Here is a 23860-nt window from a genome sequence, read left to right on the forward strand (position 1 = left end):
TGTCTAGTGACTTCTAATCTATCTTAAAAAAAAACTCAATAGGCTGAATCTGGGTAAAAAAATTAATAGGGCTCCGGTCTCAAATTTAATCAAAAGCAAAAGGGTAATGTGAAATCCTGGAGGGAAGAAAATAAAAAAAATGCAACAACCAGATTTCTGAAACTGTTTCTAAAACCAAAGTTTCTCTTAAGCACAGCATCAGCTTTTTTATTTGTTTCCCTGACTCAGGGAAGAGCACCTCACCTGCTTTTGGACACCGTAAATGCTTCCTGCCCCAAATTCAGTCAGTACTGCGCTGCTTGGACACGATACTCTGCAGACAGCATCAAGTGACCAACAGGTATCCCCACACACTTAGGATACAGGATATGTACATTTCCCAGGACATTTTCCCAAGAGTCCCAGGACTTTTTGTGTAAGCTGGGTTTGTGTAAGTCTAACACATTAATCAGACAATTCTGCAGCACTGTATCCACAGCAAATCCAGCATAAACTGAATGCACTGGGTTTGAGGGTGATCCAGGTTCCACAAATACACTGCGGAGAAAGTTTTCCAGTGAGTATGTACCTACAAAATGTAATACCCTGCAAATGGGAGATGTGGGTGCTATTCCCTCCTCTCTCCCAAGGAGCTGCTCACCTGTGAAAAGCTGGAGGGGCCTGTTTTGATCTGGTCACATCACTGTTCTCCCTTGGACCAAACAACAAGAGCTTAGCACTGCTACTCCTAATTGTTCCCTTACTTCACAACCCTGAATAAGAGACAGGGCTCAAGCTCTTCAGATGAAATTAAAACTGACAACAAATGCCAAAACTGTGCTGCCTTTAAAAAAAAAAAAAAAAAAAAAAAAAAAAAAGATTGCCTTTTTCATTATTACTTCACTGGCACACAAAACAAAACACGAATTATGCACTGACACCCACTTTAGTCTCTGTACCCTGATTATTAACAAGTATCACTAAAAACAAAGTTGCAAAAATGTAGATGCTTGGCTACTTATTCTCAACTAATCTAGAGATGAAAACCAAGATGGTTAAAATCAATTACAATCCATCTTTTTTTCAATTCTTTTCTTTATAACATCTGCTTTTCTTCACAAGTCCATATTCCTCAGCTACATGTATATCATTCCAACTTTTATATCTTAAGTTTAATCTATATTTTCTCCCAAGCCATAAAACTTGCAAGTATCCATGATATACAAAAAGCCAAGAGAAACATCCATGGATTCTTAAGCACTACACTGCTAAGATTTGTGAGAGGGGAAGGGTGTGGTAACCTCCTAGGATTTCCTGTGGGTCCTGTTGTGCATTATAAAAGGCTGGGGATGATGCTGACAAGGTCAGGCAGCCCGCTCCTCTGAAGGGGGCGTTTTATGTTGCTCTGAGAGGTACACAAGCCAGCAAGATCGAAACTGGGCTCAGAAAAGAGAGTTCTGTTCTATGGAGACAGTTCTCCTGGGCTTTCCTGCCCTCTCCTGACATTTTCACCTCTTTAAATCAGCGTGAGAGGAGGCGGGCAGGGTCAACTTCCTTAGAGCTTTAATGTTTTTATATTCTTGTATGTATCCACTGTCAATTTTTATTATTCCTCACATTCTGAACCAGAATTGGGATGGACTGAGAGATAAAGTAGAGAGCAGTCAATGTAACTGTAACTAAGTCAACTCTCCAGGATGGCTGCTCTTTTCTCAGCTGATTGCTTACCTGACTGTCAGGTTATTATTGTTATTATCTTTTCTAATTGAGCCAGATGGCATTCCTACAAAGCAGACAAGACTGTCCTTTTCAGATAGAAAAGAAAAGCACAGATAATTTATCCATGCCTTGTTCCTTATCTACCTAGTTGGAGAGCAAAAATTAAACCCTAGGAGTTCTTATGCCACTTCTCTGTTCTAATTACTTCATGCCAGAGCAACCATTTCTGCAAATCACGGATTTTGAAAGTGCAACAAATATGACACTCCCAAAATAAGGACCCAGTCATGTCTCAGTTAGAATTTAGGGTGAGAAACTAATGCTGTGTGTTCCAAGCATTTATGCAGACATAGCAGCCATGATTTAACAGTCTGACCATAAAAGCTATTCTTATAACATTTAGCAGTTCCTGGGCTGTCTGCAAAAATTTATGGCTGCATATTCACGTGACGTAATAGAATTTGCTCTCCCATTCTTTCTTGTGTTTGTACAATCCCTGTTCTGAATCAGCAGCCCCCAAACAGAAGAACAAGGTCTGAAAATATTGGTATCCAGCAAAACTTTGGAATCTATTCTAGGTATGACTTTGCAGCCCATGCATTCTGTTGGGTTTTTTGGGGGAAACTTGTATTAATTTTGCTGTGTTGGTCCAGCTGGATTCTTTAGCAGCCAGACATGGAACAATTTCCTTACCTATGCTTTATGAGAGTTGGGATGTGAGCAGCAATGCATTTATAGACTGGATGTTTATGCTGAAATTCTGGATTTTGCAGTATTCTTGACAACAGGCTATTAAATCCATGCCCACTAAAAGCAAGGGAGGAAGTTCCTGACGACTTTCCCCTGTTCCCCTGCTGTGCACAGCAGTGGCTCTTACCTGTCCAGGAGAAGTTCCAGCACTGCCCTGGGAGAAGCAAAGGCCCTGTATGTTGCAAGGAAGATGCTGATGTAGGAAAAATCTGCATCTCCAAAAGCTGTGAGAAGGTTCTCCACCAGTTTCTCCAAAGTTCCAGCTTTTATAGCCCTGATCTTGGATGTTTCATACTGTCTGACAGTGTGCTCTGGGGGTAACTGGTCTCCTTCACCCTACAAAAGGAAACAAAAGCAAAGTGCAAAAGTCAGGCAGGAGACAGATCCCTGGCACAGATTCCAATGGATTAAATCCTATCTTTTCACGCGAATTGGCCATCACCAGTTACTAAATGATTTTGTCAATATTTGCTGCTCTCCAAGCACCAAATGCTGTATCAAATAATGGATTTTTTAAGCAACTTTATTTTAAAACATTTCTCTGACATGATCAAAAAATATTTTACAATCTGACCACTATCAAGTTAAGTCGTGATTCCACCATATATTATTAACTAAAAGACAATCCATTATCCCACAAAGAGTAATATTACTGAAGGGAACAAAAGTCCTAATTCAGTGTTTCATTTAACTTCTGAATAAACATGAAAACTGACCATAACTTAAGTACTGGCACCTGTGATTCCCTTGCTGAAAATATCAACTTTGCAGTGTCACACAGGACCCAAGGTCAGAACACATTTGGTGCAAAAACATTTCAAGATACTTTTGCAAGGAGGGTGTCAAACTCATCTTGCAAACAAGGCATTCTAACACTTCAATTTTCTCTTACAGTTTCCACTCGGCACAATATTTGTCCATAAATCTAGGGTTTGGGATTGTGTATGGGTATGTTTTTTAAACAGCATTTGTTTTAAATGCTTACAGCCTGCCTTGAGTCTGAAAGAACATTTCCTTAAATTCTGCCATTATTTAGAGGATAGTTCAGAAAAGTATTTTTTTGACTCGTTTAAATCCTATTTTGTAAAGTATGTGAGATAAAAAGCTTTAAAACTGGGATTATAAATAAAAAATGTCCAATATTTACACAAACACCTTGATACTGAGGGCATGAAGACAGCATGTTAATGATAGTCACTACCAACCCTGGCTCAGGATACTGACAAAACTCAAAGGAAAAAATAATCTATTAATAAGATAATTAAGAATGAATCCCACTCTCTTCCTATTTACATCACTACCCTCCACTGCTTTGGAATTGCTTCTAATAGACATCCCTTTTGGTTTTAAACAATATAGATGTCTTTAGTATCATTCTAAGGTTCTGTCTCTAATATTATTACAAAGCTCTGCTATCTCATTTCCCATCTTAATGAGATCCAACAAACCCTTACTGTGACATTAAAACACAACCTACTGCCTGTATTAAAAAAAAAACCAACCAAAACAGATTAGACAGGGAAAAAAATTGCTACATTTTGTTCCATGGATCTTACATCTTTTTTAAAGGCATATAACTTGTCATATATCTGACTTAAAGGTGGATCTGGAAATATATATGAATTATAAAAATGAACTAAAAGTGTATCTGGAATTATGTATGACACTGTCATTACAAAACCATTAACAGGATATGTTGTCACCACTATGTAACTCTCTTACACTCAAATATTCCTTAAGCAAAACTTGGTTCATACACAAAAAAAATAAATTTACAATTTTCTTGCTAATTCTTCATCTAACAATTAAAATACCCTTTTAAAAATAACTAGTTACACAATACAACCACTTTCTGACAGGGACGAAAATCTGCACCACTGTATTTAACTCTTTATTTTCAATCCAGCAGATTGACCCGCTCACAATGTAATGGTTTATGGACACATTTACTCAGGGCACATAAAACCCTCTCATTCTCTCAGGTGAGTGTCATACATGAAATCCCTATTTGTGCTTGGTCTTTGCATATTAAGTGCTTTAAATAATTAATTTTGAGTTAATTATTTTTAAATTGAATGTTACAATTAACCCATCAGCCCAGGTACAAAAATCCAGTTCCATTATCAGTGTTTCCATTTGTTTAAAGTTTATTAATAGAGTTGCACCCTTCCCAGTTAAAATTTTCCCAGTTAAAAATCACAAACTTGCCCCTTCTCAAAATTCAAACCACTGGTACACCATAAGAGTTACCTTTCCTGTGTTTACTGTATACTTTTACAAGTGTTTTGAGGTGTGTTGGATGTATTTTAATACTTTTTGTAGGTGTTTCACTTGCATTTTGATTCCAAGGCCAAAACCCCCCCACCCAGTCTTAATAGCCAGCAGTTATTTTTAGCTACAGAGCCATTACTCTGCAGGCAAGTTCCATGGCAACCTGAACACCTGAATTTTAATGAAGGCATTGTATTCCCTTATCTCTAACTGATACCACCCCCTTTGACAACGATGAGCCATTGGTGGATGGAGATGATCCATCAAACGGAAAGCACCAATCGCCTTGGACCGAAGGGGCAGGCTGTGGGCGGGCTATGGGCAGACTGGGGGCGGAGCAAAAACTATAAAAAGGACGAAGCCGAGAGGCGGGCTCTCTTCTCTCTTCCCCTCTTGCTCTCTCCAGACTACCTGTGGGAGACATTGGTGCTGGGCATTAAAAGCCTTACCCCTTTTAAGGGGCTCTTAGTAATTTTTTTAAGTCAACCCAGCACTGCAAGTTCTTTTTCTCTACCTGAGGTTTAGTGCTGTCTCAGCCAGAAGATCTCATATCCCTGCGCTCCTGGGGCATACCATCTACCGAGCCATAGGATCCCAAATTTTTATATATTTTTTTAATTTCTGTAATTTTTCAATTTTTCTGTTTTCAATAAATTAATCTTTTTAAGAGTTGTCTCATTTCTCACAGTGAATATATTCAAAACAAGGGCAGAATTTGCTTCCAAGACCGATACACGCACTAAATTTTCCATTAATTGCAACACTACAACTTCCCCAAGACATCATGTTGGGAGAATGTTAAAAAGAAACAAAACCCAAAAAAAAATCCCACCAAAGCAAAAACAAACCAACCTCAAACTCTGAAAAATCAAAAACTTTGCTGACAAAACATCAAACTGTTAGAAACCATTGTGAGAGTTCTGGGATTGCTTGTATTTGTATTATTTTAGTAATTCTGCCTGTAAGTTTAAAAGGAAAAGGGACTTGGCAGATGAGCTCAATAACAGGCTTTGAGAATAAGACCTTGTGGGCTAAGTTTCACGCTAACAGGAAACTGCTCAGTCTGGATTTAATCAAGAGGCCATCTCTTCGCTGACACAACTAGGCTACCCAAAGGCAAAGGAGTTTTCATGTTTGCTTTCGTGCCCTCTGCTCAGAGGAACACTCTACTCACTGCCATGAAAAGGTGCTCCTAAAGCTCTTTGCAATTTTTGACAGGAGTGCATGGTGACCACTGTTAGTGGTATCAATAAATGACACCAGTTTTGCACTGTTTTGTGCATCCAAAGAACTAAAAAAGCTCTCCAGCTCCTGTTTGTCTCCTTCAGCACCGTGTCCAGTGGTCTAACAGAGACCTCAACATCTCAGGGCTTCAGTAACATTTTCTTGGTCCTCTAAAACAAACAGATATGACATTTTAGAGTCTAATTTATGTATTTTAAAATCTCACTTTGATTTTTCAGGCAACAGATTATAGCCTTGATAATCTGCAAGTGTAAGTGATGCGCAAGTAGCTTCCTACAAGACGGACAGCATCTTTTAAAAGCAAATGTAGAAAGATTAAATGGAGGTATCCTTGCAAATCCTTATTTTCTGAGGTTGTGTGCACACTGATGTAGTGTAATTCCAAAATCTTTACTAACCCTTGGCAACGCTGTACCTTCTGAGGGGCCCACTCTCTTTAATGTGATCATCTTACAGCTCTACAGCGCAAAACATTACCTACGTACACACTTCTTGCTGAAACAGGAGAGCTCCATGCAGACCAAAACACATACAGGCTGGAAAACTTCCTCCAAACACTACCTGTTTAAGCTTCAGTGGGAATATAAATTAACTATAAATGCCACCATTTCCTAAATTAATACTACAGCCTAGCAAGAGGGATTAGAGACTCAAGAAAAAAAGGAGAGTTAAAACTCTGATCAGTACAAAACCAGGATGCTACCCAAAGAAAGATATACAGAACTATAGTAAGTATCTCAGAAATATCACTGGAAACAATTGCTTTCACCCAAAAAACCCCACTGCTCTGCAGGTTTTTCCCAATGCAAATATTATCTGTTGAGATTCTGGAAGTGAGAATCATGGAATAAAATCAATCTAATTGTTTTTCATTACACAGACTGGAAAAAAATACTAAAACAACTAGGATGAACAATAAGAAAAGGAGATATCAAATACTCTTCCAGCTCAGTCATTTGAAACATTACCACTCCACTAAAGATTTGTTTTATTCAGAAATTCTGCTGTTATTTTCAGAGCATCTAACTAACACTTTAAATGCAATTTTGACAGATTTTTAAACGCTTTTCACTTTCCTTGAAACTTACAGCTTTTCCAGATAGAGTTTTCCATTCTTCTTTTAAATTAACTTACTGGACAGGCACCCTATGCTGGAATAAAAGTGCCTGAAGTGCAGTAACGTCTATGTTAAATGAAAATAAAGCACTCTAATCAAGATTGTCAATGTTTGTCTAAATATGAGTCTGCTTTAACCTTCTGAAAGTAGAAATAAGATGCTCTTTGTGATTTTAACCTTATTTTATTCCCATTGCTTACACACAGGTTTCTCCAATACATAATTTTTATATCTACACTCATCCTTGGGGGAATTTTAAAAAAAGGAAAAAAAAAATCAAATCATGGAATGATTGAACTTGAAAAGCTCCAGAAATATAAGCATCCATAATGTCAGTCTAAGAGAAGAAAAACCTAAAATAGCCTTCATTTAACACGCAGACACACATCACTAAAAAAACAGCAAGACACATGAAACAGAAGTTGTTTAGTTATCTTAGTCAAGTATTTTGGTAAAGAACAACTGCAAAGACATTAACAACTTTTTTGACAAAGCGTTTCCTTCCAACAAAGACCTTGATGGAGTTTCTAACTGAGTGGAAGGAAGCGGGATTGTGCCGTGGGTGCAGGACAGACAGACCCACAGCAGCTGACATTCATCTGCACCGACTCCCAACTCCACCACATGACCGCTGAACAAAAAAACCCTCTGAGAAGTGGCGATTTTGCCCAAACAATGTCACATAGCAGTGCCTCGGCTAATCTTATCAAATGGAGTCACAAGTATTTAAAGTGCTTTTTGGGCCAGGCCGTTCCCATCCCCACTGCCTCCTGCCCTCAGTTCTGTGGGCCCGGCGGAGTTGGAGCCTGCAGATCCCTGTGCCCAGTTGCCAGCATTGAAAACAGCCTGCATGGGAGAAAACTGTGAATTTGGAGCAGAATTTCCAGCCTAGGAAAGTGTGACTGGCAGTGCAGGGCTTGGGTGGCCAGCGGTGGACGTCCTGCAGACAAAGACAGCTGCTTTTATCCTACAGCGCACTTGGAAATGAAATGAAATAAAATTACACCAGGGCTCTCCACAGAACTCTCTCCACTTCACTAACTCCCATTTTCTCATTTTGGATACTGTTTAAAAAAAACAAACAACAACAAAAAACAAAAACAACAAAAAACCCCACCAAACCCAAAAAACCACACAAAACCATAACTCTGCATGCTGACTGCACCAAACTCAGAAGCCAAAATAAGTTTATGAGCTCTTTCCTAAGATCCGAAAAGGAGTGTTCCTGAATTTCCAAAGCTCCGCCCTTTTCCTTTCCTTTCTTGTCACATACCCATTCTTGGCAGCGATCCAGAGTTTCCAGGACCAATTAATTCCATGATCATGACACAAAAGGCATTCTCGTTTTCTCCTCAAAGCTCACAGCCTGGTTGGTATCTGTCTGAAGCGCTGGCAAACAGTCACAAAAGCTGTGGGGCAGATTTAGAGGGAAAAAGAGAAAAGGAAAAAAGCCTCTTACACAAACGCTGCTGCTCAGTTAGAACCCTTTCACTCGGGCAACTTGCAGCTACTTAAAGCCACTCTGGGGAAAATAAGAAACAAGAGGCATTCCATGGTGCTGAGCTGTGCATTCTCACACCTTCTGAACTGATGCAAATTTACACTCATTTGGATATGGTGAATTTTGTGGGACCAGCTCTAAATGAATCACAGCAAAAGTAAAGAGACCTAATTTACACATCACCTCCCTGCATGCATCTAAAGAAGTTTTAGCAAGTGCATTACTAAACTGGATCTTCAAAGAGGTCTAGGTTAAAATGGCATTGTGCCGCTCTTACAAATGGTGGAGCTTAACCAGCCATGGGAACATAGAAATTCCTGCTCTGACTTTACCCACTCAGAAGCATCTGTGCAGCGAAGGAATGTCACCATATTATTCAGTGAGAATCAACTCATCCAAGAGGTTCACTGTGCAGCATACAATGTTTTTAAAGAAAAAAAAAAAATCACCTGAACAGCTCCGAAGCTCCATCTCTACCTTGTACAATTTATGCACTTACCTTCTTGTCACTTCCTACCTACGAAAAGTTCCCTCTCATCCTGCCTCTCACCTCTCTTGCTAGAAGGACTTTTAACAAAACCAATACAAGGCCTCTCACCCTCTTCTCTTGTCTGACTTGGTGTCATCATTGAGTTAACTGAACCTGAAACATCAGATAACCCATGTTTCTTTTTTGTTTGTTGTATTTCACAGATCTGCAGTTCATCACAACCCTGTTCCCTTTTAGGCATGCCAGGGATGTATTAATTTTGTAACTCGTATTATGAAATACTCCTTGTGGTGGTTTTGATTGGACACTGAAGCTTAGCAAGTTCCTAATTTAAAACTGAAAAGTAAGAAAAAGAAACCATTAAGTCAGGTAAGACTCTTAGTCATGTGCATATTACATTGTTGGAGGACTATCTGTCATCAAATGACATTTACTAGAAACACTCTTATAATCCAGTAAATAAATGTGTCCCGTACTAAGTATCTTCCCAAAGCTCTCCTCTATTAGAGGAAAATTATCTGTAAAACTCAGTATCTTCCTCTCTTCAGTGCCCAGAAACACCAAAATGTCCAACCTCCAAACCAAGCAGTAAATAAATACTCAAAATAATGAACAGCTAAGTGAGCAGAACACCAGGATGAAGGCAAGGAAATGGGCTTTAGTGCCCATTTTGGCAGTACAATCAGCTCATTTTCGAAAATATTTTGACTTCTGGAGCCAAAGGAAGTGTTACACAGTGTCTCCATGAAAGAAGAGCTCTACAAAGTCTGCCGGAACTTGCATAAAGCAGGCAGTGATTAATTGTGAAAACTACTAACAGCCTTTTCCAGGTATGAATTACAGAGGGTCCCTAAGGAGGTAAAGGCAGCTGGTGCAGCTCCCCTATGCCCCAGAAATAGTAATTGTTGCTTCTGCTCACAGCCTTTATCTTAACTCCTCTTCCTCCTTCCCCACACTCTCACAGCCTCTAGTCAGCCCTGGAAATCTGGAGGTGCCAAAGCACCCAGGAACCATTACTGGGAACCATAAGGGAGAAAAGAAGAGGCGCTGAGCAGAGAAAACAAGTATAAAAGGTGGCAGGACAGCTCAAACATTTTACTTCAGTCTGAAACAGCTTCTAGTGCTTCTGATCATAGATTACAGGGGTAGGTACAGTGCGCCTGCCATCTGAGGAATACTTAGAGGTTCAATCTCACAGCACAGCAAATTCTGTATTTATATACAATATTTCTAAGCTGCCTTGATGTTAAAAATGACAACTCTATGCCTATCTTAAGAAATGCCAGAGGAAAGCTATTAAATGTTGTTTGTGAAACAGTGGTCAGCAAAGCCCTTTGCCATGTTTCTTTCAAGAAAAAATGCTAAAATACTCTGTCATTTTTTAATAAACACCAAGCGTAGCAAAAAGAGGGGATGACTGATATTATCACTAACACAATCAGACAGATTTCATATGGTATCATGATTTTTGACTACCAACAAGTATTCACTTGTCCTGTGAAAAGTCACACTATTTTTATCTCCTTCCAGAAATGTAATTTAAATTAATTGTGGAGCTCATCATCACTTTCTGCTCAATCAGTAGAAACAAAGAAGGTCCTGTATGAGGCAGCAGTGCTAAATTCAAAATGGATTTAAGGATGCCACAAGTAATAATTCTGTTGCATAATAGTAGCATGAATGCATATGACATAACCCAAAATGCTTTTATTCATCCTAATTGTATTGTTGGCTCTCCTTTCACACTGTAAAGCTTGCTCAAACAGTACACAGAAATTAAATTTATACTGACTCAGGAAATCAGTGTAAACTGCCCCTGCATCCAGTATAAACAACAAGGCAAGAGTGATAAATTATAAATAGTAGGAATAGCTGGAAATTAAACCTGTAGGTGTGGGGAGATGAAATGCCTTCTGACAGAGGAGAAAATACTTAGCAGAAGACTGATTGATATTTTAAAGTAAACTGATCTGGGAACAAGGTATTTCTGTGGAACAACAAATACCCAAGAAATGCTGTTACATGTCTCATAATAATTACTGTGAGCAATCTCTAATGCCAATTTTTTCTAAGCTTTTTAAAAAGAAATAGGTTAGCAGTCAGTAACCACTTTTATGACCACATCATGAAAACATACCTACACTGCGTTATAAACTTCATTTCCATGGCTGTGCTTTTTACTACCCTTTGTTTTGAAACTAAGAGGCATCTCCAGGGTGGTGTCTGAGTAGAAAAAGCAGTAATAGGAAGCTAATGTTTCCTAATATTAAGTGTTACCAGCTTGAATACTTATTTATGTGCTGAAAGAGTCCAAAAATATTAACTCAATCATAAATCCAGGCCAAACTGCATTTTTACTATATTATCTAGATATTACAAGGGATGGAGTATGGCATTGTCTGGTGTTCTCCTGCACACACACACCCCTACAGAGCCAGGGAGTAACTGTGTTTGGCTACATGCGTGTCTGCAAGCGATGGCAACATCCTTGTCCCAGTTGTACAGGCATTTTCTCTATGAGAAATTCTGCATGTCAGCAGACAAACAGAAGCATGTGACAACTAAACTACTGCACACTTACATAAACTACTGCATTCTCCTAACTAAAGCACCAGTCATGAACCCTCCTCTTTTGCCCCAGCACAAATGGTGTGAGCTGTCCCCAAACCCTCTGCAAATATTTGTGTTTTGGTTTAAGAATGCTGCCTTGCACTCAGACTGAAATCCTCAGGCAAGAGACACAAATCAAAATACATAATTAAGCAGAAGTATTGAGTCAGAATGCAAAATAAGTATAGCTCACAAGTAAGGGGGAAAAAAGAGCAAAAAATGCCAGATAAATAAGAAGTTGTCCCCGTTTGCTGTCTGTTGTTTTGATTTTTCTTCTTTTTTGAGGGGGTTGTTGTTTAATTACCCACCAGGAGTTAACAGCCTCTGCTCTTCCCTGTCCTGCTCCCTCTGACCTCTGCTCTCCCCTGTCCTGCTCCCTCTGACCACTTGATGTTTTCCCGAATAAAGTGCCTGTTTTTGCAGGAAGAATGCAAGCCGCGTGCTTTAAGTAAGTGTGCAAGAGTTCATTCACATTTTCTCTGCTCCATGGAGCAAGGAGCCTGTAGCACAGCCAGAATCAATCTGAAGCACTCCATGGGAGGAATGCAGAGGCCTAAGATCTGCCTTCCAAGTGAAACACGTTGTTACTCATGGGGCATTTCCAACAGCAGCACAATGGCTGCCATCTCCAAACCAAAGACACCGGCCGTGCCCTAAAGGGTTTCTACTTTAAGAAACACGAAATGCATCAGAGGTACAGCCAGAGATTACTACAAACCAAGCAAACAAAAGCAGAGGCATATCTTCATAATTTTCTTGCTGTTATTTGCATGGAATATTTAAACCAGGTTCCAAATGCACCTCAGGAGCATTTAGTTAATTAATCTCTTTTGCACTGCAGACTACAGCTAATCCAGATGGGTGTACTGACTTGTTTGCCATCCCAACATCAACACATCTCTGAAATGTTATGAACCTCATCTGACAAGTTCTATCCACAGGAATACTCTAAACAACTGAAGAACATTCTGCACTTGATTCGAGTCAAAACAGAAACTCAATTTATTGTGTGCAAGCTTGTGTGGGGCATAAACTATATTCAGGAGGGAATAAAACCCTAGATAGCTCTAACATGATGTCTATTTCTGCTTTAGGATTTATAGCTACTAACAGTGAGCCATTGGGATCTGGCAGTCTAATGAGATCTACCACAAGTCTTCAGTATGAAACCCAAGGGCTATCTCAAAGCATTCAGTCATTCCATATTGTTCAATCATTCTGAGATCTTTCGTTTTATTACAAAGTGGAAAATGCCACTTTGTAATAAAAACATGTTGTTTTACTTGCACAAAGAGCCCATGGACTCCCCAGAAAGGAACGGCTATTGACTGGAAGAAAGGTTGAGTCTCCATAGGGAGAAAGGCAACTGTACAAAGCAGCTGAGGGGTGGGAGGGGAAAAGAAAATAATCCCTTAAACTGCTTTCAGACCAAAAAAGGTGGGATGAATATAAGAGAAAAAATAGACTAAATAAAACACTATAATAACAGGATTACTCCACAAAAGCACATGAAATGCCTACACCTCCTTAGTGCCATTGTGGCCCAAGGGCAGCGCTGCTGGCTGGTGTCATAGCCATGTGCGGGACAGCCATAGAGGTGGCACAGAGGAAAAAGTCAGAACTCCATCAGTCTGCAACCCAGCAGAGCAAAAGGTTAGTGAATGCCACCACGCAAAGTGGCACAAAGCTTCACACCTGAGGTGGAGCTGCCAAAATCTCATTTTCATTGCCAAACCTGCTGTAGGTGAGCTACGCTCTGATGTGCAACAGATGGCTTATGCAACTAAATGGAGATAAATGTGAGAGGTTAGGAACAAAATCTGCTGAAAGTTCTACACTCAGAGATCCCATGATGGCACATGGATCAGAGAAAAGACCTGAACAGTTACAGTAGGCAGAACATTACATCTTTCAGCACGATTGGAAGCGACAACAAAAAGCAAACAATTCTGCCAAGTATAAATAAAGGGTACCACAGCAAGTCAAAGGACATTGTTCTTCCACTGCATAAAAGGTCTGAGGAGCCCACATGTAGAGTACCCTGCTCTGCTCAAGCTGCCTCATTTTTAAAGCAGCTATCGTGAAAATGAATGGGGTAAAGCAAAGGGCAACCCACACAATTCCTACTTTTGCAGAGTCTAAAACTGCACAGATGCAAACTTGTGCTTTACACATACAAAAAAGAGCAAGATCTGAGCACTCAGAGTTCTCCTTAATGAGGAGGAGGTTGCAGGACTGCTGGAAAACCAGCCCACACCAAATTCCTCTACCATGTGGCAATATGACCCTGACGCCTCCTGGGCATTAAAGTCCTCATTATTCTTTTGATAAGTACCTATGTTCAATCTTATTCTGCCTCATTAAACATTTGCTGCAAACAAATTGAAACCAGAAATTTATAAACAGCCACAAATAATAATTGTCATTTTAAACTAAGCTATGTTTTCCCCCCTCTAACAATGGCCAGATGCTATAGAGGAAGGTGAAGAAATAACACCCATAACATTCAGAATAACCAGCCTAAAGGAAAAGACTCTTCTCAGCAGCAGGGCATGTTCATTTTATACCTAAATCTCAAAAATTGATGTCTCGTGTTTTGAATCACATGCATTTGTTCTCATTATTTATATAAATGTTCAATCCTTTCTGAATCCTCCTGGACTTGGTTGGACTCAATTACTTCTGCCAGCAGCAAGTCCCATCAGGTTAATTACATGCAATATAAAATCACTAATTTCTTTTCCCCCTTGCTTTCAAAACCACCCTGGAGATAAAGTGTCCCTTCTCCACTCACTGTTTTGAATGCTTCTCCTATATCCTCCTAATCATTGCCAGAATGGAGCCTCAATCCTGTGAGGATTTATTGTTAAACTTGCACATCAACCTCAGCTGCACCAAGACATAAATATAACAGTCCTCACGTTTTTAGTGTCTCCAAATCCCTCTCCACCTGTGGATCCCCTTTCTAGTTCTCCTACCTTTGAGATGAGGGAGCAAGCACCAGAAATGAGTGAGGAGTTGCTGTCATCTCCCTAACAATATTTTCTAAGCTTCATTTCATTCCCCCCTTCCCTGCTGTAAGTTAATATTAGAGCTTCCTTTCACAACAGCTGTTGCATGGGGGGCAAATGCTTCCACAGAACTCTGGACTCTCAGAAGTCCAGCTCTTCTCCCCAGCTGGTTTAAATTAATTCATTTCTGGTCCTAAATTGTTTCCATGTGCTGCTGTGCCTTGCTAAGCAGCTGCTCCTTGCTGCAAGTGTCACATGTGAAGAAGATATCCATGTGATAACACTATAAAGCCACTAAATAAATATTACCATGCAGCTCTGACAGCCAATCCATGTCACTCAACTTTTTTTAATGCTCAAACCCTTCAGCAGCCCCAAAACCCCAGCCTTTTCAAAGTTATATCGTCCCAGAAACACTTTTTCCCCATCTCTTTCCCACCTCCCCAATGAACGGGGAATCTCCCAAACCCAGGCCACCGAGGCTGAATTTTAATCCCTACCCAAATCCTACTTTTGTGCTATGTTACAACATCCAACATAGTCTAGAGAAAATCTGCAGCCATGCTTTGAAGGTTATTTGGGTGAAAGGCGCTGTAAGAACTCAATTATCAATTCACTTGGATATATTCCCACTTTCCTTGCAGTCCCTAAATTGTCACCTATTGGTAGCATGGTGCTAAACTGAACTACAGTATTCAGGCATTAGCATGAGTTCAGTCTGGTCCAACGTAAAAGGATTTCCATAAACAGTAAATGGATTTCCATGTCCAAAACATATAATTCCTCACTATGGCTTTAAAACTTTCTTTATATAAAAGAAAAGAAAAAAATTAAAACAAAACACACATCCTCATCCATCAATAAAATTCTTATTCCATAAGGTGTAAAAACTTAACACAGACTTTAGAGTTGAGCCCTACATGCTACTGTACTACCCAGGAAGAATTACAAGTCACTTCTGAAGTGCTTGTATGGCCACTGAATATAGAGCTTTTTGGGGTCAATCAAGGGCAAAACTACTTTTGGGAGACTGCAGGAGCAAACTGTGACACCTTCACAGAGACAAGTGCTGGTGAACTGCTCAACCCTTCAGTAATGAGGTTCCAATTCCCTTTAGGAATCATCTTTTACAATCTCTGATACTATCTTAATGCACTACTAACACTAGACATCACACACGTTTTGCCTCTGCTTTACAAGACACTATGCAGTGACTACACAAAGACAAGCAAGAGCAGGATCCACACCAAGTTAGTGTTTATTTACCCGTTACACAAAATAACCCCGTTTTCTCCAAGAAGCTAAGCATGATCTGACTACTTTGTGCTGGCTTCTTCACACAGCTGCACCCCCTTACAGTGCTGGCTAAAGGAAATTATATATTTAAAAAACAGCAGTAGTAAAAGATGCAAGTTCAAAGCATGCATTTACACACATATTTTTAATTAGCTTTACTAAGGTTCAATTTAAATCCAAGTGTGACTAACGTGCTTGCAATGTTTCACCCTGTTCCTTAAATGAAGGCATCAAAACCCAAACTGTAAAACTAATGGTTTCTCCAGGGCTGTTCTCTGTACAGCATCTCAGTCCAGTTCATGTGCTGCATCTTCCAGGCTTTCCGATGACACATCGCCACATTCCTTGCCAACTCTTCCTTAACCAACAAGTGACCTAGATCTAGCATTCAGAAAGAAAGCGCCAGGTCCTTTGCAGAGCAAACAAAATTTGGGGGTTATTCCTTTCACTTACTGCTTCTTAAAAAAGCAAGCAAGATAACATTCAGCGATGTCAGCAGCAAGACAGTTAAGGCACTGGAATTCAGGGAGAACCTGTAGCATCCAAGTAGCACAGTTTAAAAAAACAGTCATCCTGGCTGTCAGAGGAATTCCCAGGGGAAAGCAATTATAGCACAGGATGTCATTCTAATCCTGTATGTCACAGGTAAACTGAGAGTATGCCAAGGGCAAGTTTTGTCCATGAGCAGGCTGGCTGGGAGATACATAAAATGCAGGTACAACCAGTGCAGCAACCGAAGTCTCCAGCAGCTTTGCTCAAGAGGCTCCCTTAACTCTTGTTATTCCACTTAATATAAGAATCATTAGCAAGAGGTGCCTCTGCACAGCCCCAGGAAGGGAGGCTGCCCCTATCTCTCCCTGGTTCCTCATGGCTGTGCCAGGGTATCCCAGCCCTAACTCAGCCTTAGTAACACCACAGGATTAAAGCACTGCCACCCTGTCACACTTTGGCAGCTTGGAGTGAGAGGTTTTACACTCAACTGAGAGCATGACAGTGTGCTACAAAGCCAGTCACCCTTCTAATTATGCATTTTGGATTTGGAACTAGGAAAGTAATGGACAGTAATCTTTCAGGCTTCCATTTTAAACCACTTAATAGGCTCAGTTTCCATTTTTGAGTGTCTGTTGCATACACAGCCTCTATTAACCAGCTGATGACTGCATCCAAGACTGCTACTTAGGATATCCCTAGAGCAGAGATCTGTGCCTAAACCAGGAAGTGAGGAGAAAAATATTCCATGAGAAGTCATTAATAAGGGCTGTGAATAGTACCACGGTACTACTACGCTCACAACTGAAGGAAGGACAGGAGGAAGGAGCCTACTCCAAACCAAAAGACAAGCTGAGTTAGATGCCAAAGCTTTCTTTTGGATAACTGTGTACATGTCTATAGGTAAAATCATTCAATACATTACTTTGTGGATCTCCAGCAACTAGCAGGCATCTTCCCGCATGCAAAACCAATGTGAGCACACCCCATCCTTCTTCCTTCTCCAAGATAGTTCCTCAGAGACTTTGGAGTGGACAGTAGCACAGCTCAGTTTCTGTAGGGAGCCTGTCAGCTCCTTGGGAGCTGCTTTTCTGCTTCTGCCAAACATACGGACAGAGCTACACCCTGGCCTCGGTCTGGGCAGTCAGGACAGGCTGAGGGAACCTGATTAAAAGAGTCTGCTTTAGCTAAGAGTGACCAACACATGCTCTAAATCAAGAAACAAAACAGCAAGCTGCAGCAAGGACAATGACCAGCCAAGCCCTTGCCTGCTGCTTCTATAGGAAGCTACACTTGACCAGAACATCTGGGTAAGATGAAAAAGAAATCACAGAGCTGGCTCAGGAGGGCACGTGGGAGGGCAGGAGCAGGCTCAGAGAAAATGTGAGGTTTTGCTTTTTCCTAAATGTTGATGATTCCAGGCACCACTTAAATCTCAACCCATAGTTAGGAGGTCTGTGCTGGAAAGAAAGAAATCCAGACTAAAGCTTCTTTTCTGACATATTGATTGAGTCACAGAGAGGTCCCAGGTCCCAACTGGGATACAGATTAGTTAGTCACAAGTTTTTGCAATGTTCTTCTGTCTGAACTCTCCAGCACAAGCTTCCTGCCAATGTATGTGACTGTAGAGGTGTTTAGAAGCCAAACTTGCGGTCACATGCAGTTTTCAGTGCAAGGCAATCACTTGCACTAAATAAAACAAAACTTAAAAAAAAAATTAATTAAAAAATTTATTTTTAAAACACCCCAAAATTCCCAGAAAAGGTAATTCTCAAATAATTGCAGTGTTAAGAAAACACACAAATATTAAGTGATAGATTTGCTACTTTTCAGCTTTTTTCTCTTTTAGCATTTTAAGGTATTGAAAAGCACCCTTCTAACAGCAGTTCATTTACAATTTTGGAAGAACATATTCTGCTATACACCAAACATTATAATATTAAAGACACTTTGAGACAAGCTATATTTTGAATCCATCTCTGCCTGAACAAACCCCAGAGCCAGAAGTTCAGCTGTAGCCAAAAAGAGAAAGCAAAAAGTAAAAACCAAATTTCTAAAATCTCCTCTAGATGTGTAATCCATGCCTAATGAAGCCAGGCAGCCTGGCCATAAGTGAGCAGAGTACTTATCTGGATATTTAAGACTCAAAGGAAGAGGAGTCCATGTCATCCATCAGTAAAGCAAGAAACTTGATGGCAAGGATGGACTCTGAAAGCTCAGCAATCATGTCAGGTGTGAAGACTCAGCACTGAGGCTTGGGGAACTCCTGTTCCTGGCTACATTTCCTGTGACCTGCCTCACTGAATACTCACACACCGTAGGTCTCTTCCTCACTCCTTCCCAGATGAAGGACTGTGATAGGAAAGACATTTGCAGGTATTCGGGAGCCCCTCCTGTCTGAGCGGCTCATTCCTCACCATTCCCTCCTCTCCCAGGGCTGGACAACAGTGGCCCATCCCTCTCTAACTCCTGGAAGGGGGAGATAAAGCACTCCAGCTGCTTAACGGGGGCTCGACAATAGTCACTTCACAGCATTTTAAAACCTCATTTGCTTTTACTTTAGTAATCTTGTCCACCTGCCCACACCCCACCCACGCGTCTATTCTTCCTGCACCACTCTTCCCCCTCCCCCAATTCCCCCCATCTCTCCACTTACTTCTCTACTCGCTGCTTTTTCCCCTTCTCTTTCAACTGTTCACTGTTTCCTATAGATCACCGGCTGGAGTTCACCTCCCCACGCCATTCACACTGTTAGCATATTCCTCCTGGCCCCAGAAATTCAGGTATTTAGTGGCTGATCTACTTTTACAGCCACTGTTTGGCTGTTCTGATCTGCTTCTGGCTACAGTATGACTCAACTCGTCTCTGGTTCATTTCACGGGTACCTGGCTGTCAGTTCAAGATCAAAACCCCCCAGAACATTTGTCTGATATGCTCTGGTGCCTTTTCTTCAGAGACAATAGCACCATCCTCTGACATCCAGCCTCCCCATGGGCTGCATTCACATCCTCAGAGGGAAGCTGAATCCCATTTTTCAGGTTCTTTCTGAAAACAAAGTTTTAAAACACAACATTCACTTTCTAACCACATCATTCAAATTCCTTGCTGTACTCCCAAACCTTCCCTTCCAGTTACCAATATGCCTTTTTTTCTAGCCTGACATAATGCCATTCAACTGATTATAATCGTCCACCCCAAATCCTCCTCATCCCTTCTTCTGAGTGTGCCATCCATCTGTACAAATCTCTGTTTCTTCATCCTTTTCTCTCACGAAGATGTCAGGCTGCGTATCTCAGCTTCCACAGTTTGTGTAGCTTGTTCCTCTCTCTCCAGGATCCTCTCAGGAGAGCTCTCAAAATCTATCCTGGAGACACCAAAATGCACTTTGTTTAAAAAAAAAAAAAAAAGCATTCATGCTTTCTCTGGTTGAACCCATCGTGTTTGGGATGGATTCTCTCTCAATATTTCTAGAAGGCACACTTGACTTTTGAAGCTTTGATACCAATCATCAGCTAAGACATGTGTACAGACAATCCTCTTTAAATATCTTAGTCATTCTTCTTAGTCAAAACAGTGCTTTTGTGCAGCATCTCTCACAATACTGAGCTCCCACTAGAGCTTTTAATATTCCCTAATACTCTAGTGCTTAAAGTCTTAAGCTTCACTAAATATTTAGTGACTAAGTATTTGGTGACAAAAGCAGTGGCTATTATTGGCATCCTTTGATGCCTAATATTAAATTTAAAGCAAAGAAATTCAGTGATTATCCAAAAGCTTCACACTTCTGAAAGTTACGGAACTGCTGATGCCTGCTTAAGTCACAGCCTGTTTGTCTTTTACTTCTGTTAGTTGTAGAAGTTTGAAACACAAGAAAGACATTTCTGTATTTCAATAGGCAAGTGTTTATGGTGCTTTAGTTTGAATCTTATGATTCATTCTGTCATAACAGGGCCAACCATTCAGTGACCCGGGATGGGTTCTTAAGATGGAGAATTTTAAGGAAGGTTTATTAAACTTGACCTGCCCAAACAAACCAGGAGAAGCTCAGTGCCTCAGAAAGGGTCAGATTGCTAAGTGGACTTTTACAGGACACAAACCGACACTGAAAAATAATTTTTAAAAAAGTAAATCCAGGCATGCATATGATCCGTAAGAGAGTTACTATGTTTATTACTGTGAAGGCTCAATACTTGCTGATGTACAAATAGGTTGTTGACCTTGAGTCTTCAACCTAAGCCTGAACTTAGGGCACCATCAAAAAAATTAAGACCAATATTGCTAAATCCAACACCTTGTTCATTTAGTGCTAATGGGTTTCAAAGCGTAGAAAAAAAAAAAATCATCAACCCTTATAAACTCCAGATTAAAAAAAACAAGTCACCTGATGACAGCTCTAAAACAATTTGGCTTTTCAAAGCCAAACTGCTGGGGGCAGGGATGGCTCTTCATAAATAATGCTCTGGGTTAGAGGCTATTTATTGATTTCAGGATGACAAAAAAGCCATTAATAAAACAAGATCACAAGAAGAGTTTAAAACACTTTATATTCTGAAGAGCTTAAGGGAAACAAACAGCCCATATGTTCCAAAATATTTTAAAATAATACACATGAGGGTTTTTTTGGTTTGGTTTTTTTTTTTTTTTTGCTCATGAAAGAGGCCAGACTGGAAGCCGAAGTCATGGATTTATGCCTGGAACAGGTGCAGATTTCTGACACGTTGCCTCCTTCCCCACAAAAAGGGCTTGATTCTGACCTGAAAAAACCAACAGCAGCCACAGAAACCTGACAGTCACTGCCCTAACCTTGCAGTCCCTGGTCCTCCTATTGGGAGGGGTAGCATCAGCTGTGGGGATGACCTCAGGAACATACACACTCCCTTCCTTTGAGAACAGGACCAAGGCCTGGCAAACTCTTTCTATTACAAAGAACAACACAGCCCATGCAGGAAAAAATTCTGCTTTTCTGAACTATGTTTATGGGACACAGGCACGTTCAAAATTATCTTCACCTCTTACACAAAACCAGCTGGGAAAGTTGCAGGAGCTCAGATATACTTTGTAATATTTTCCTGGTAAAAACAGGAGGCAGAAATGGGAAATTTGCCACTCAAAGGAAGCAGATTTGAAATTACTGTTCTGATTAGTATTCTATGTACTTCTTGGAAACATGAGAAGGGGAGACTCTAAGCAAGGCAGAATTTGCTTATTTTTCCTGACTCTGGTTTCAGTTCTGCTGTATTGCTTCATGTCACAGGAGCTTCACAAGAAAGTGACTGGATATAAATCTCAGGGCAGTTTTAAAAGCCTTTAAAATACCATCATGGCTTCTACATCAAGCCTTATGTTATTGCCTTTGATCCCAAAGAAAAAAAACAAAGTACTATGAAAGTCATAGGCACCTCCTTCAGATCTGGCCCCAGCTGCCACAGCTGCACTGATTCCAATGAAGTGAGGACATTTTTTATCAGCTGTGGACTTGGCCTGACAAAGGTGAAGGGACTCAGTAGCATGTCAAATCAAGTGTGTGCATTCAAGCTGATTTTACTTACCATTAAAGCCTTCGTGCTTTGAAAAACAGTACAGAGCTGTAATTCTTGCAGAAATGCAATTAATTTCTCATCCGGCTAAGAAAGCAATACAGAAATAAGACCCAAAGCAATACTCTTTTAAGTTCAGAGGAAGTTCTGCTGACATTGAGAGACCTTCACCAGTCAAAATAACACAACTATTTGTTTGGAGATGTGAGATAGGTTCCTAACAGCAGAAACAAGCCATACTCCAGTCTGAAATAACTGTTAGATGTTCAGCTTCTCGAGCCATAAGCTAAAATCCTTATTTGTGTAACAAGAATCACCTGATACATGGCCACAGCTGGTCAAATTGTTTTCACAGGTCAAGAAAAGAGGAAGAGTCAACACAAGGAGAGCGTTATTTCAGATGACCCAGGCAGACTAGTTCAGTATTTGGTTTGTTCTTTATTTTTTTAAGAATGAGGCAGTCAGTGCTAAAAGTTAATATTGTAACAATTCCTGTGGAATTCAGCTCCCTGGAGACAGCTCCGAAGTCCATGAGCAGCCCTCCCCAATGCCCCCGAGCCAGCCTCACTTACCCCCAGCCACCTTGCTCCTTTGTTGGCAGCCTGCTGAATCTGCACTTTTTTAAGGGTGACATTGTAGACAGCTCCATCTTCTACCTCTTCACCCCCATCCTGAAATGTGGTCTGCCAGGAAAAGGAGAAAGAAAGAACAATAAGATGGAAAGGAACGTTTTCCCCCTTCTGCTGATCACAGTCTATCCCTGGCTTGGAGTAGCAGAGCAGAGGAGATGGGCAGCACAAAGTAAAGACAATAATCAAAGCAATCCAGGATACCCTTAGGTTGAGGGAACACTGGAGATATTCTTGGCAAGCTGTCCTTTCCTGTGGTATTGAGATTCCCTGAGTTTCCATTTAACTGTTTTTCCTAGACTAGCACATATTTTACATAGTTGCATAAAGTCTTTTTAGGAAAGAGTTTGGTTTTGATTAGCAGTCGTCTCTTTCCTCCCCTCTTTTCTACAGCAATTAATCTCTTTGGCCTTTCATTTAGGGAAGGATTCACACTTTTAAAACTCGAATTACTTCGGCAGACAGCCTTGAAACTTTGAAGCTACAGAGCATTTAAAACACAGCAACATTTTAATTCTCTTGACAAGGAGGGATCTGAAGCGCTTGTGATTTGCTTTTCCAAAAACCTATTATTTCAAGAAGAAGAAAAAACCCAAGCAGCTTTACAGCGGTGGGGGGAGGGGAGGGGGGGGGGAGAGGGGGTGGCGGTTAAAACTCGCAAATAAGAAGCCGAGGATAATAGAGCAGAATGCAATGTCACCCGAACTTCCAGCGAACGTGTGATGTAGGGACTCTGCTCGGAACCGGGCACGGCATCGCTGGGCACAGCGTATCCCGGTACCAAGCACAGTATCGCTGGGCACGGCATCGCCGGCATCGGATACGACACCCCTGGCACCGGGCACAGCATCGCCGGGACCGGGCACGGCATCGTTGGGCAGCGGGACCCGCGGCGCGGCAGAGTAGGACAGGGGACGGGACAGCCGGTTACCATTTTCGCTCTCCACAGCAGTTTCATCCTCGGTGGCTTTCCGGGTGCCTGGTCGGACACGCCGCGCTGCGCCCGCCGCGGGCCGGGCCGGGCCGGGCCGAGCCGAGCGGCCCCTGGGCTCCGGGGGAGGGACGGACGGATAGGGGGAGGTGGCCGCGCCTGGCGCCGCCTCGGCCCGGCCCGCCCAGGGTTTCCTGTTTATGGTGGCGGCCCCGCTCGGAGCGCCCTGCCTGGCAGTGCTTGCGCTTCCCGGGAGTCCCCGCTCGGCCCCGCGTGCGGCGGGCG

General features: G+C 41.2%; 1 protein-coding gene across 1 annotated transcript in view; it reads right to left on the bottom strand.

The window, feature by feature from the left end:
* RGL1 (ral guanine nucleotide dissociation stimulator like 1) overlaps positions 1 to 23659 on the bottom strand; it is a 55792-nt gene extending 32133 nt beyond the window's left edge. The window contains exons 1-3 of the mRNA XM_082286935.1: positions 23576 to 23659; positions 22588 to 22698; positions 2576 to 2784 (exon numbers count right to left, since the gene is read on the bottom strand). Coding sequence (XP_082143061.1) covers positions 2576 to 2784; positions 22588 to 22698; positions 23576 to 23602 — 347 coding nt within the window. The 5' untranslated portion in view covers positions 23603 to 23659. The remainder of the gene's footprint in view (positions 1 to 2575; positions 2785 to 22587; positions 22699 to 23575) is intronic.
* Between the last annotated feature and the right edge of the window lie 201 nt (positions 23660 to 23860).

This window comes from Coloeus monedula (assembly GCF_965178545.1).
Source record: "Coloeus monedula genome assembly, chromosome: 9".
Taxonomy (NCBI): domain Eukaryota; kingdom Metazoa; phylum Chordata; class Aves; order Passeriformes; family Corvidae; genus Coloeus; species Coloeus monedula.